At 34.6% G+C, this 13,866-nt stretch overlaps 1 protein-coding gene across 1 annotated transcript in view; it reads left to right on the top strand.

Annotated features, from left to right (window-relative positions):
• GBE1 (1,4-alpha-glucan branching enzyme 1) overlaps window positions 1-13,866 on the top strand; it is a 271,724-nt gene that overhangs the window by 151,943 nt on the left and 105,915 nt on the right. The window contains exon 8 of the mRNA XM_025375689.1: window positions 12,024-12,139. Coding sequence (XP_025231474.1) covers window positions 12,024-12,139 — 116 coding nt within the window. The remainder of the gene's footprint in view (window positions 1-12,023; window positions 12,140-13,866) is intronic.

Raw genomic sequence — 13,866 nt, 5'->3', positions numbered from 1 at the left:
GGCCTGCCATTTATTTAGTAAGCATTCAATATATATTTGTAAGTATTAGAATTTTTACACATTCATTTTTTACTGTCAAATAATCAGGTCAAATTGACTGTCATAAATATGCACTGTTATGTGTGTATCTTTAGAGGTAAAGCACCCAAGCTTGAGGAGTATTTTTTTTAAGTAGCCATATTTTGGTGACACTTGGCCATTTCTGCATTAATAACATGCCTGGATGTTGGAACTTCTATTTTGGCCACTAGTTTATCCTTGATTCGGATATTATAAATTATATATATGTAAAAGTTTTTGGTTATATTACAGCAATATGGGTAGATTGTTAAATTAATCATTGCAGAACCCTTTGAAAATCTAGGCAGCAATGTGCAAATGCAAAATTTATAACTGGAGCAAACAAAAAGAAGCTGATGATTCCTTAAGGATACTGATGTTTTTGTGGTTTCTTCCTTTTGTTGTCGTCACCAGAGAATTATATTACATTTGGGGAAATTTTCAATATTTAATCATAAGCATTTTTATTCCAATGTAGGCCATACATTCACCAATATGAACTTACTCTCACTAGAGGCTGGCCATATTTCTTTTTTGATTTAAAAAAAAATCGAGGTATATGTTTGCATGAATGCCCATGTGTGTTAAAACTTGTAATAAACAATGAGGAAAGGCGATCAGTGAAGAGTTTAATGATTTTACTTCTTGTAGTGTTAAACATGTTCTGAAAGGTCTAAGACAAATTGTAAGCTGTGGGAAGAAAGGAAGAAAAGAAGAGGAAAATGTATTATTTGGACATTTCAATTAAATAATTTCTTATTTAAGTTTTCCTCATGAAAATACGACCTTTGTAGGTTTCCAAAAAGTATCATAATCTTTGCTTACGTGCCTTTATTTTAGCGAAGAGTTTTGTTGTTCTTAATTTCCGGTTCCATTTCCAATGACTATGAAAACATTATTAACTTTATATATTACTTTTTAATTTGTTTATTTTTACTGCTTCAGAGTTAATGTTGTATTTAAAAGATAAATTAATCCCAGCAGTTTGGGACACCGAGGTAGGCAGATTGCTTGAGTCCAGGAATTCGAGACCAGGCTAGGAAACATGACAAAACCCTGCCTCTACACAAAATACAAAAATTAGCCTGGCATCGTGGTGCACTCCTGTCATCCTGGCTACTTGGGGGCTGAGGTGAGAGGATAACGTGAGCCCAGGAGGTCCAGGATGTAGTGAGATAAGATGGTGCCACTGCACGTCAACCAGGGCTAGAAAGTGAGATCCTTTCTCAAAAAAAAAAAAAAAAAAAAAGTTAATGTTTTATTATGTGAGTGTCTCAGATTTCTATGTACATTATTTAGTTCCGGTCAGTTTGTTCAAAACTAACATAAAGATATGGTTCTTAACATTTAGACAATAATTTATGATTATGTTGGGGAAACAGGACTTACTTGCATGAACCAGTTTGTCTCTTTTCTCTCACATGACATTCATGTAAGAAATAAGATTTTGTGAACCTTGTGCTGGGCTTTCAATTGAGATTGTGGGATGCGGTGCTGGTTGAATTTGGTTTTGTAATATTTTTGAGTGTGGATGTCATTTTTTTCAGGCCATTAGTCTATCATTGTCTAAGGCACATTTAATGTCATAAACTTTGTGTCTGTATTCTAGTAGAATATAGTGAAATTATTCAAATTAGTCTGTATGCTAAAACTCAGAAATGTTAATGTTGAATTAATTTTTCAGTTTTAATTTAAATTTATAGGCCAGACATAGTGGCACACGCCTGTAATCCCAGCACTTTGGGAGGCCAAGGTGGGTGGATCACTTGAGGTCAGAAGTTCAATACCAGCCTGGCCAACATGGTGAAACCCTGTCTCTACTAAAAATACAAAAAAAATTAGCTGGGCATGGTGGTGGGCGCCTATAATCCCAGCTGTTCGGGAGGCTGAGGCAAGAGAATCGCTTGAACCTGGGAGGCAGAGGTTGCAGCCAAGATCTTGCCACTGCACTCCAGCCTGGGCGACAGAGAGAGACTGTCTCAAAATAAAATAAATTTAAATTTATAAAAATATATAAGATGGAGATCAAATAATCCAGTATCCTCTTCAAAAATTATCACACTGACGTTCAGAGAGATTATCCGTTTATATACTGATTTTTGCAAAATTGTCTAGAACATTATTTTCTTGATTTCTAATTCAGTGTTATTTCATTGTGTATTAGAAATGCTTAGTTAATTTTCATTAAGTGAAGTATAACATAATTTTCTCACGAAATTCATCAAGACAGAGTACCTGATATCTTTATTTTTGCAAAATCATATATAAATATGTGTACTTAATGAATTATAAGCAATTCCTAGAATTGCTTGACAGGCTTTTACATTTGCTTGTGCAATCAAGATTAAGAAGGAAGAGAGGCTAACAAAGAGGAAAGGGAGAGAGAAGAGGTTAGAAGAGGAAAAAGGAAGGAATGAGAATATGAGACCATATGGATAGCTAGTTTAGGAATAGAGGAGCCACAGGGAGTAAGGAGGGAAGGAATGCATTCTCAAGGCAGAGAGAGCAGAGTCTGGGCTGAAGAGGGCAAGAATTGGGGCATGAGTCAGCCAAGAAAAGATGAGACTTGGTACGGAAGGAGTATCGAGTGGGAAGTTCCTAGATGTGTTTGCTGCTGGAAAGACTGTCTCAGAAGTATTTTCTTAGAATAGAAAAATTCTGGAGAAATGTGATTAAAACAAGAAAGAATAGTTAAGCATTATGTAGGGAGTCAGTCACACAAAATTAACACATAAAGAAAAATGTCCTTTTCTTATTTCTTCTTCCTCTCTTCCTTTTGTTTCTGAATGTTTCTGTCCCTGTGAAATTTGTATGTTGGAATTCTAATCTCTAAGGCGATGATATTAGGAGGTGGGGTCTTTGGGAGGGCTCCACGCTCTGAATGGGTTTAATGCTCTTAGAAAAGAGACCCCAGAGAGCTCCCACACTCTCTTTCTACCATGTGAAGATACAGTGAGAAGTGGGGGACCCCAGAGAGCTCCCACACTCTCTCTCTACCATGTGAAGATACAGCGAGAAGTGGGCACTTTGTAAATCGTAAGATGATCCTCATCAGAATCTGACCATGCTGGCACCCTGATTTTGGACTTCCATCCTCCAGTACTATGAGGAATAAATTTCTGTTGTTTATAACCCACTCTGTCTTGGCAATTTGATATAGGAGCTTAAACTAAGACAGATGGGTAATTTAATAGATACCTTTCCACAAAATCTGATTTTGTTGACCATGTTGAATCTATCTTTAAAGGAAGTCCTATGTTAAGGACTACAGTAGTGAACTGATAGTATGTAATGAAAATATATTCCTGCTGTGCCTGTCAAAAGTGGATCGGGGGATTTTCTGAACTAATGTAAGGCGATTTCCAATAACTTTGAATGAGTGTTATATTGTCCAATTTATCCTATGGGCTTCAACTTTCACTATCACTTTCTGAGAAGCTTAGCTTCACTTCCTCAGAATAGATTAACTGCTTCTCTCTCAGTACCGTCTCACACTGCCGTGTTTATTCTTTGTGTTATTAATCACCATTGTAATTACATGTGTTTGTGTTTGTAGTTGTAAAATGTCTGTTTCTCCTGTTAGACCCTCAACTCAGCACACATTGATACTATGTATTTGCTATTCATAGCTGCGTCCCCAGCACCTGGCATTGTGCCTGGTACAAGGCAGGTAGTTAAGGAAATGCATGTTGAATGTACAAATAGGTAAATACAATAAAATTCTAGGAAAAGTAAATGCTGAATTTAAAAAAGGGATTATTTAGCTTTGATATTAGCTAAAACATGCTTATCTTTATGGTTTATTTCAGTATGAGAAAATCACAACTAATAGAACACGTTGATATATTACAGCCATAAATGTTAATTTATATGTAATAAACAAATATTCAAAATTTCTTTATTATTTAATAGGAACTCTCATTGATTGGCAGTATATCAAACACTGCCATCACATTATACCCATTCCATTTAATCCCCATTCAGGAGGGTGCAGAAATTATCTTCCATTTTACTGTGTGGAAAACTGAGGCTTAGAGAAGATTAATGCAGCTACTATGAGCACATATTAAAATTATGGATATGTGGAAATTACAGGGTTGTAAAAGATGTTGTGCCAGGGAAATTGCCAAAAACAAGAGATAATTTTTAATATAGTCACGCTGAATGTGGAGTATAAAATTGTAGTTAAAAGGCAAGGTTTTAGATTCAAAAGGTTGAGCTGTACCTGTATCTATTACCTGAGCGACCCTGGACATGGTTTTTTAACTTTTCTAAATCTCAGTTTCCCAAACCATAAAATATCATATCACAGCCTTGTTAAATGAGGCTGTGTAACGTGTAGAGTCTGGAAGCTAATAGACACTTGGTGACTTTGAATTCCTTTTTTCTTTCTGTATAATATCACATTTCTTCTTTCTATTCTGCTCCACTCCAGAAAGCCCAGTGAAAGCTAGCTCCTTTTGCTTGTGGGAATGTATCCAAATATAATTAGAAAGATATATATTATTTAGCAAAGCTAATGCAAAATACCATTGAAGAGTGATGTTTGAAATTTAAATATAATCATTAGCAGACCCTATATATTTTCCTTGATTTCCCACTCCTAGAACACACACACATGCATGCATGTGCACACACACCATTCATTTTTTGAAGAACTGAGTGCCTCTGTATTTTCACCTTGCCCTACCTCAATTGCTGTACAGCTAGTTTTTCCCAGTTCATCTCCGCTCTAAAATGCTTATCTATTTTTTGGTCTCAAAGTACATTGTTGCATCTTTAAAATAACTTACATAGTATTATCCTAAATGTCTGCATCTTTATATGCATTATAATATGGTTTTCCTTGAATATTTACCTAAAATATCATTCGGAGGTGATAGTGAAGGAAAATCCAGTTGTAGTGTATTTAAAGTCAGTAGTCTGTAAAATAATTATTTCAGACTGGAATAAAAATCAGTTTCCAGATACTTTATGTTTGTATAAGATCTTCATTCTAATTTATTGTTGATGCTGATTAGAGCCAAGCATCATGGCTCAGGCCTATAATCCCAGCACTTTGGGAGGCTGATACCATTGAGATATATGTATTTCTGTAAGTTGCCTCAAGTCATCATTTAAAATAAAACTGGCTAAATATAAGTAAATAAATACATGCACAAAATTGTAAATTTAAGTGAGATAATGGGAAATTATCAAATTGAGGGATGTATTTTTTCAATCATAAAATTATTTTAATGGCTTATTCATTTATTTTTGAGATGGAGTCTCGCTCTGTCTCCAGGCTGGAGTGCATTGGCACTATCTCAGCACACTGCAACCTCCACCTCCCAGGTTCAAGCGATTCTCCTGCCTCAGCCTCCCGGGTAGCTGGGAATACAGGCGTGCACCACCATGCCCAGATAAATTTTGTATCTGTGGTTTCACCATGTTGGCCAGGATGGTCTCGATCTCTTGACCTTGTGATCCTCCTGCCTTGGCCTCCCAAAGTGCTGGGATAACAGGCATGAGCCACTGGGCCCAGCCAATCGCTTATCTAAATATGACAGTTAATCTATTAGAAATAAATCAGAAGAGAAAAAATGAAAAAGGAGTCTATGCATTGTTAATGTTTCCAAACTTTTACCTTTAAAGGAAGCTCTTAAAAGCTGATTACCAATTATGGTAATAATATGACATTTGTCATGATGTATATTACATATGTTCAAGTCACTGTCACTTGATTTGAACTAGTCATTAGCTTTATTTTATAGATAAAGTAGGATTTTTTAAACTTGTTTGAAAAACATGAGTGTCTGTGTATACCTATGTCTACATGTATGTACGTTCATGTACTACATAACATTTTAACAAGCAACCACATGTAAGATGATGATCTCATAAGATTGTAATACTGTGTTTTACTGTACCTTTTCTGTTTAGATATACAAATACTTACCCTTCCATTACAATTGCCTCTAGTATTCAGTACAGTAACATGCTATACAGGTTTGCAGCCTAGGCACAATATACTATATACCACACAGCCTATGTGTGTAGTAGTAGGCTAGCCCATCTAGATTTGCATAGGTGTGCTCTATTAGAGTGGGTTATTTGTCCTTTTACACTTGTCTTTTTCCATCATTTCAGACTATTAGCCTTCACTTTTGTTCTTACTACTGTCCACTGTCAGTTCCTAGACACACACACACACGCACACACACACTCTTCATGTACACACACCCACCGTCACAGACACTTCAGGTTTGCCTTTTGCTAATCTTACTTGACAGATAACCAATTTTTAAGAATACAGGTTAAATTAGAGAAGAACATGATTTGGAAATTTCTCAAGTATTTTATTATTTTAGTAAAAGTCTGATTGGAATCATTTAGCCTATGAAAGCACCATATCATCCTTTTCTACTTATTTCCTAGAGAATACCTGATTGGAATTACATATAATACAAATAGAGTTAATTTTAATAAAGTATTTAATATGCTAAGTACAATTTAGGCCTTATGGGAAGAAAATGCTTTATTTTGTTAATGGATGTAGATAACTGGAGCTCAGTGGATATAATCTGATTAAACAATATATTAATTTACATAAAATAAAGTTGCAGAGAATAAAATCCAGAAAATTATGTGATATCAAAAAGAACTTCAAAACCATAATTTATAATAACTACCTACATTCTGAAATTTCTATTATTACAGATTTTTAGTAGTTGAATGAATAATTTGTCTCACTAGAGTTTTGTGCTACTCATTATCTAATAGTATTTGAAATTAATATATACAATAGCCTCTATTTAATTCTCAGTGTCTAAAAATCCAGATATGTTTTATTTTATTATTGATGATACTGTTATCTGCTACTGGATATGAATTACTACTTTTTGATCATTTCAAGTTTTCTCTTAATTCCAGTTGGCTGAGTTTGTAACATAACTTATACAAATTATGAGCAAAACATAATATTTTTAATTGTTGGTTAATTTAATTAAAATTAAATTGATTAATGAATTCTTTTAATTTTTTAAAGTAAACCAGGTAGTTCGATGTTACCCATTATTATATTAAATGGTGATATTTTAGAATATCTTTCTAAAAATATGTCATTTTTATTATAATTTAAGGCTTTTTTTTGGCATTCTATACCTTTCTCGTCTTTCCTCACAATCTACTGCCTCAGTTGAAATACACAGATCAAAACATGAGGTTTTGGATTCATGGTTTTTATGATGTACTGTTTAATACACATTCAGCCTAAAAGCCTACAGAATATCTAAGAGGAACACGATTTTTTCCTTTATATTTTTTTGATATTTAGCAGCTGCTTAGTAATGTCTCTTATTTATTAATATACAATATTAGCAGGTTTAGTAACATCCAGTGAACTAAGTTGCAAATTTTGAAAATCTCAGAGGTTTTTCTGGACCACAAATAAATAGAACATTAGGCAAATAAGCTTGGATTACAAAATGCAACATTATTAAATAAATGTCATTCTATTTGATGATAGTTGCTTACTGAGAAAATTTGTCTATATTTCATTATAAAGATTATTGGCAGAATGTGAGACAATCAACAGTTTTTGATTTTAGGGATATTTCCTAAAAACCTTAGTATTGGAATTATCTGTGTGACAAAATTTCCTTAAGAAATCCTCATTACTTGATTACAGGTTGAATATTTCAGACATCTAAGCCAATTAGAATCATGATTATTTTGATTGCCAGAAATCCTTAAATGTATGTATTATCCATCGATGTATTCAGTTTCTATATTAGGCACCTTTGATTTAAACATTTTTTTAGTGGTTTATGATTCATAAGAAAGTCAGGCCGGGCGCGGTGGCTCAAGCCTGTAATCCCAGCACTTTGGGAGGCCGAGACGGGCGGATCACGAGGTCAGGAGATCGAGACCATCCTGGCTAACACGGTGAAACCCCGTCTCTATTAAATACAAAAAAAAAAAACTAGCCGGGCGAGGTGGCGGGCGCCTGTAGTCCCAGCTACTTGGGAGGCTGAGGCCGGAGAATGGCGTGAACCCGGGAGGCGGAGCTTGCAGTGAGCTGAGATCCGGCCACTGCACTCCAGCCTGGGTGACAGAGCGAGACTCCGTCTCAAAAAAAAAAAAAAAAAAAGAAAGTCAGTTGCATTTCATTTTTTTTTCTGGATATTAGAGATTTTGTTTTGCTCCAAAAAATAAATTGGGAGTGCTCTAATCAGTTGACTATGCACAGTACAAATAACACAGTGCTGGTTTCTAATATGTGTGTTAATTAGTTTAAGATATAAAGCTAAGAACTAAAATGGGTTACTTCTTAAACACATTCATTTTGACCAATGAGGGGTGTGTGTGTGTGTGTGTGTGTGTATGTGTATGTATGTATGTGTGTGTGTATGTGTGTATATATATATATTTGGCATCACCATCTAAAAGTTAGCATCTAGCTCCTCCGATTGTTCAGAAATTAGGCTTCTGGCCAGTAAGTGGTTTGTAAGGACAGGCTTTAAAAGCTGTATGCCAATGGAGTAATCTAAGTCCAGGCTTGTCTGTTGGAACGCACCAACATAAAACTGTCTTAAATTCTGCTGTATATTTTTATGAGATTCTAATCAACTGGATATATCAACTGTGTTATGGGCTGTTTGATGACATTTTGAGGTAGAAAAAGTAAATTGCCTTTTTTATTGTACTTTTTACCAGACATTGTCATACTCTGACTCAAGGCAAACAATTCGGTTGAGGTGATTCAGTTCATTTACTACTAGAGAGCACAGTGGACAGTATTTCTAATTCAGTCATAGTCTGGAATACTTTGTACTCCTTTTTCTGTCAACACCCCACAAAAGGAAAAATGGAATCTATGAGCTTGAATTTGGAAATTATGAGAGTAGAAGTAATATTGAACCTCTTTCAGAAATCAGTATTTTGACTGGTGACTTATTCTTTTTTTTTTTTTTTTTTTTGAGACGGAGTCTCGCTCTGTCGCCCAGGCTGGAGTGCAGTGGCCGGATCTCAGCTCACTGCAAGCTCCGCCTTCCAGGTTCCCGCCATTCTCCTGCCTCAGCCTCCCGAGTAGCTGGGACCACAGGCGCCGCCACCTCGCCCAGCTAATTTTTTTTTGTATTTGATAGAGACGGGGTTTCACCGTGTTCGCCAGGATGGTCTCGATCTCCTGACCTCGTGATCCGCCCGTCTCGGCCTCCCAAAGTGCTGGGATTACAGGCTTGAGCCACCGCGCCCGGCCCTGACGTATTCTTTAAGCTTGCTCTAGTTCAAAGACAAATCTTAGATTCAGTGAACTAGTTCCTTCCTGTATGACATTATTGTTCTCATGGTCCATGTGACTGCTGTAGGGTGGGGTGCAGAATAGGGTACCTCTGCTGGATGTCCTTCCATACTTGGATTTTTAATGTGAATTTAAGAATCTTCCACTTGATTTTGAGGTCTGGGTACCCATGAGACAAAATGATTAGGGAAGAAGTTTTTTCTCCAGTAATATGTACTAGGTATTTTATAATTATATACATAAAGGTTGTGCTTTTGTGCAGAAAATTTAACATAGCATAACTAAGACTACTATCCTTAGAAACTGACAATTTATTTTTTCTTATACAACAAAGGCTAGTTATTTATCAAATGTTACCCTTATAAGACTGGTTATTTTTGCATAACTGATACTAATAATGTAGTTTTAGAAAGTCGACTTAGCCAGAGAATTAATGCTTTAAACTTTTGCTTTGAACTTGCTGCTACTGACTTTAAAATTTTATATTTGGCTTTTTCCTAAATCCATTTCCTGATATTTGGTTAAAAAAATAAAACTTTTTGGATTTTTGTTCTTTACTATTTTGTTCTAGATAGTTTACTTTCATAAAATTTTGTCTATTGTATTTCATTAATGATTCATAAAATATAAAAGACATTAAAAGCAGTAAAAATTTGATTTATCACTTTAATCTTGAAGTAGTTTTTAAAAGACTGTTTATCATTTTTAGACAATGTGAAAGAGTATTTCAGATATCTGAAGAATAGAATGCGGTTTTTAACCCATGAGAACTTTTCAATTAGATGCTCCATGGTCACTATTGTTTCTTTTCTGATTGTCACGGGAATTTTTTTGTTGTTCATACACGCCAAGAATCTGTCTAGTGACATAGTTATCCCCAAGTGTGTCTTTTTATTTTAATATTTTAAACACAGTTTATTTCCTGTTTCGGTCAAGAATAGAATAGATTAAATATTGTAGTAAAAGGAATCAATAGGACTTTCATTACCTTTGACTTTAATGAAACCTGCTGTGACACTAGGCAATTCTTTCTTTTCAATGATCAAGTTCACATCGTTTCCTTCTTCTGTGTTCCATTGAATTGCAATATAATTCACTTATCTTTCCCTTTACTTAGAAGAGTGTATTCTTTTCAAAAAATTATTTTCAAAGGATTATTTGTATGCAATTTTATTCAAGTCTTTCTGAAATTCTCATAGCAAACTCATTAAAAAATATAGATATATGTTTGGGGACAGGGAACTCTCTGTATCTTCCTTTCAATTTTTCTGTGAATCTAAAACTCTGAAAAATAAAATGTATTAATTATAAGAAAACTAGAAACAATATAGTAATGAAAATTCCTTTGCAAAATAGAGTGATTTTGATCTTATGCAGTTCTAGTATATCTGTTTGTTTCTATTCATTTCTTCTGTTAAACAGGATTTCCCCCTTAAACCGTTATGAATGTGCAATTATAGAACCATAAGCAAATACTACCTTCAAGATTGCTTAACCTTAAAATCTTGAACCTCCTGTCTCCCTTTTATATCTATTAGATTGCTTGGATTTCTTTTCTTTTCTTTCTTTTTTTTTTTTAACTTAGTAAGTTTTCAAAACTCAAAGTAACTTATTTAAAACAGTTAATTACTAACAACACTCATCTTTCCCCAAAGTTTGGATTTACAATTCTGAAGTTAATTTTGATGACTTCATCTTCATTTATGTCAGATTGTTCTTTAATATATGCAAGGTTTTAAAAATACATAAATTTCAACTGGGGTAAAGATTTGTGTACACTATTACGGAGCTTTGCCATTAAACTAAATGAGGTATTAAAGTCTTAAAAGCACAGTTATAATAAGATAGAGAAGTCAACCATACTATATGACTAAAGAAAATACTAATTGATGATGCCTTTGTTTCACTTGTCCAAAACAGACTTGTTTCGTGTGGTGTTTTTAATTGAGTTATACGGTTTCTTTGTTTTCCTCTTTTTATGGATGTAGGACTCTGAAACTCGTAAAACTTTGGGCTTTATTAAATGTGATTTTTGTTAATTAGGTTTTCTTTTTTTACCTCCACGAAACAACAGTCTAGTCAATGTAATGTTGCTTACCATGTGGTTGATTTTCTGTTTTTATCTTTTACTTTTTATTCTGAATCATATCTGTTTGAAATTATAGCAGGAGGAACTATTTTAAGCAAAAAGTCATTGAAAGTACTTGTTGTACTGATAATGAAAATGCATTTTCTGAAAGGAGAAAAATCACATAATTATGGTTATATTACGTGAAAATCCTTTTTAAAAATTCGGGAACTGGTAATAGATTTTATTCCTTTGCTTTTTTTGAGCACTACTATATAGTAATGACTTTTGTGGTTGCTGAGAACACAGCATTGAATAAGACGGGGTCTCTGGTTTTAGAGTTCATGTTAAAAAATTTTTTCTCTAAATTTTCTTCAATATTAAGTGACTTTGTGGACTATAAAAATTAATAATTTTTCCTTTTAGAATGAGTTTCATCAGCCAGCTGAGATTCTTATTAGTAGTTTTGTGACTTTTATATATGTTATATTTCTTGAACATTATGGTTCTTGAGATAGAGCCCTATAATTTTAGTTAATAGCAAACATTTATAACAATTAAGGAAAATGCTCTTTACATTTTGCTTAAATACATATTCCTCTTATATTTTAGCTGGGAAGTTTTAAGATTCCTTCTGTCAAACATAAGATGGTGGTTGGAAGAATATCGCTTTGATGGATTTCGTTTTGATGGTGTTACATCCATGCTTTATCATCACCATGGAATGGGTAGGTAACCTGATATAATCAGGTTTGGGGTTAGTTGCAGAAGCTGCAATAGCCATTATGCCTTGATTTTTATTAATTCCATTACATATGCTCTCTTTGTAGTAATTTATTATCCCATTTTGGCAATAGGTAGAGTGTAGTACATTTTATAAGTAAACAAAAGATAATCATTTCCTTTGAAATGTATCTACTGGATATGCTATCATTATTGTGTAGCTTAAAATTTTTTTGATGAAACCATTTATTATAACATCTTCAGGATGTGAACACTACAGCACTTCCAATTAAAATAAAAAATAATAGATGAGAACAGTTGTGAATGCATATGTTTTTACATATTACACATGGAATAAAATATGTATTTTAATTATAGATTTACCTGGTTAAAATTAAGTTATAAATTAATTTGAAATTAAAAATATTTATCAGACTCTCAGTTTAAAAGTTGTACAGGCTGGGCATGGTGGCTCACACCTGTAATCCCAGCACTTTGGGAGGCCAAGGTAGTGGATCACGAGGTCAGGAGATCGAGAGCATTCTGTCCAACATGGTGAAACCCTATCTCTACGAAAAATCCAAAAAAAAAAAAAATTAGCTGGGTGTGGTGACAGCCACCTGTAGTCCCAGCTACTCGGGAGGCTGAGGCAGGAGAATGGCGTGAACCTGGGAGGCAGAGCTTGCAGTGAACTGAGATCGGGCCACTGCACTCCAGCCTGGGCAACAGAGTGAAACTCCGTCTCAAAATAAATAAATAAATAAAAAATAAAAATAAAAGTTGGACAAAGAAGTGGAATCACAGAATACTATTCCCTCAATAGATGACATGGGAACAATTATTGTTGTTGTTATTCTTCTTCTTCTTATTATTATTATTAGAGACAGAGTCTTCTTCTGTTGCCCAGGCTGGAGTGCAGTGGTGTGAACTCAGATCACTGCAAACTCCACCTCTTGGGTTCAAGCGATTCTCCTGCCTCAGCCTCCCACGTAGCTGGGATTACAGGTGCCTGTTATCATACCCGGCTCATTTTTGTATTTTTTTTAGTAGAGACGGGGTTTCACTATGTTGGCCAGGTTGCTCTCAAACTCCTGACCTCAGGTGATCTGCCCACCTTGGCCTCCCAAAGGGCTGGGATTGCAGGAGTGAGCCACCGCACCCAGTCAATTATTATTATTTTTCAATGGCCAAATATTCACCAGCAATAAACAGAAAAAAGTTAAAAAGGGTGAAAAACTTGACTAATTGACTAAATCTTGAAAACTGACTACCAAGGAAAGAAGCTAAACATTCAAAGTGTGCTACTGCTTGATCTTACTCATGATGCTGCCCACTTGAAATGTTCCTAGGAAAAAAGTTGCATCTGTAAAACACAACAGAGTTCATTGATATCCATTTTCCAGTTTTGGGGAAGCTGACTTATGGTATGCAAAGACAAGCATGGAAAAAGTTAAGAACAATCTTTTCCTAGATTTAAACACCTACATGCCCCTGCAGAAACTACCTCACTGAGAGAGGAGTATATTCCAGTGATTCGTGCTATTAGAGGAGTGAACCAAAGTTTATGGATATGGGATGTGCTTTTCATGGATAGAGAATCCAAGAAATGGTTAAAGAAAAACATTCTGAGTTATTTAACATTTTTTTTCTCCCTTGGAATGAGAGAGGAAGCAACAAACAAAATTCCTGAAACCGCACAGCAAAAGATCAAATAGAATACCAGAAAAGTTGA

The sequence above is a fragment of the Theropithecus gelada genome, chromosome 2, assembly GCF_003255815.1.
Source record: "Theropithecus gelada isolate Dixy chromosome 2, Tgel_1.0, whole genome shotgun sequence".
In the NCBI taxonomy this organism is placed as follows: Eukaryota; Metazoa; Chordata; class Mammalia; order Primates; family Cercopithecidae; genus Theropithecus; species Theropithecus gelada.
The sequence above is the reverse complement of the archived record's forward strand: the minus strand, read 5'-3'. Positions and strand labels throughout refer to the sequence as shown.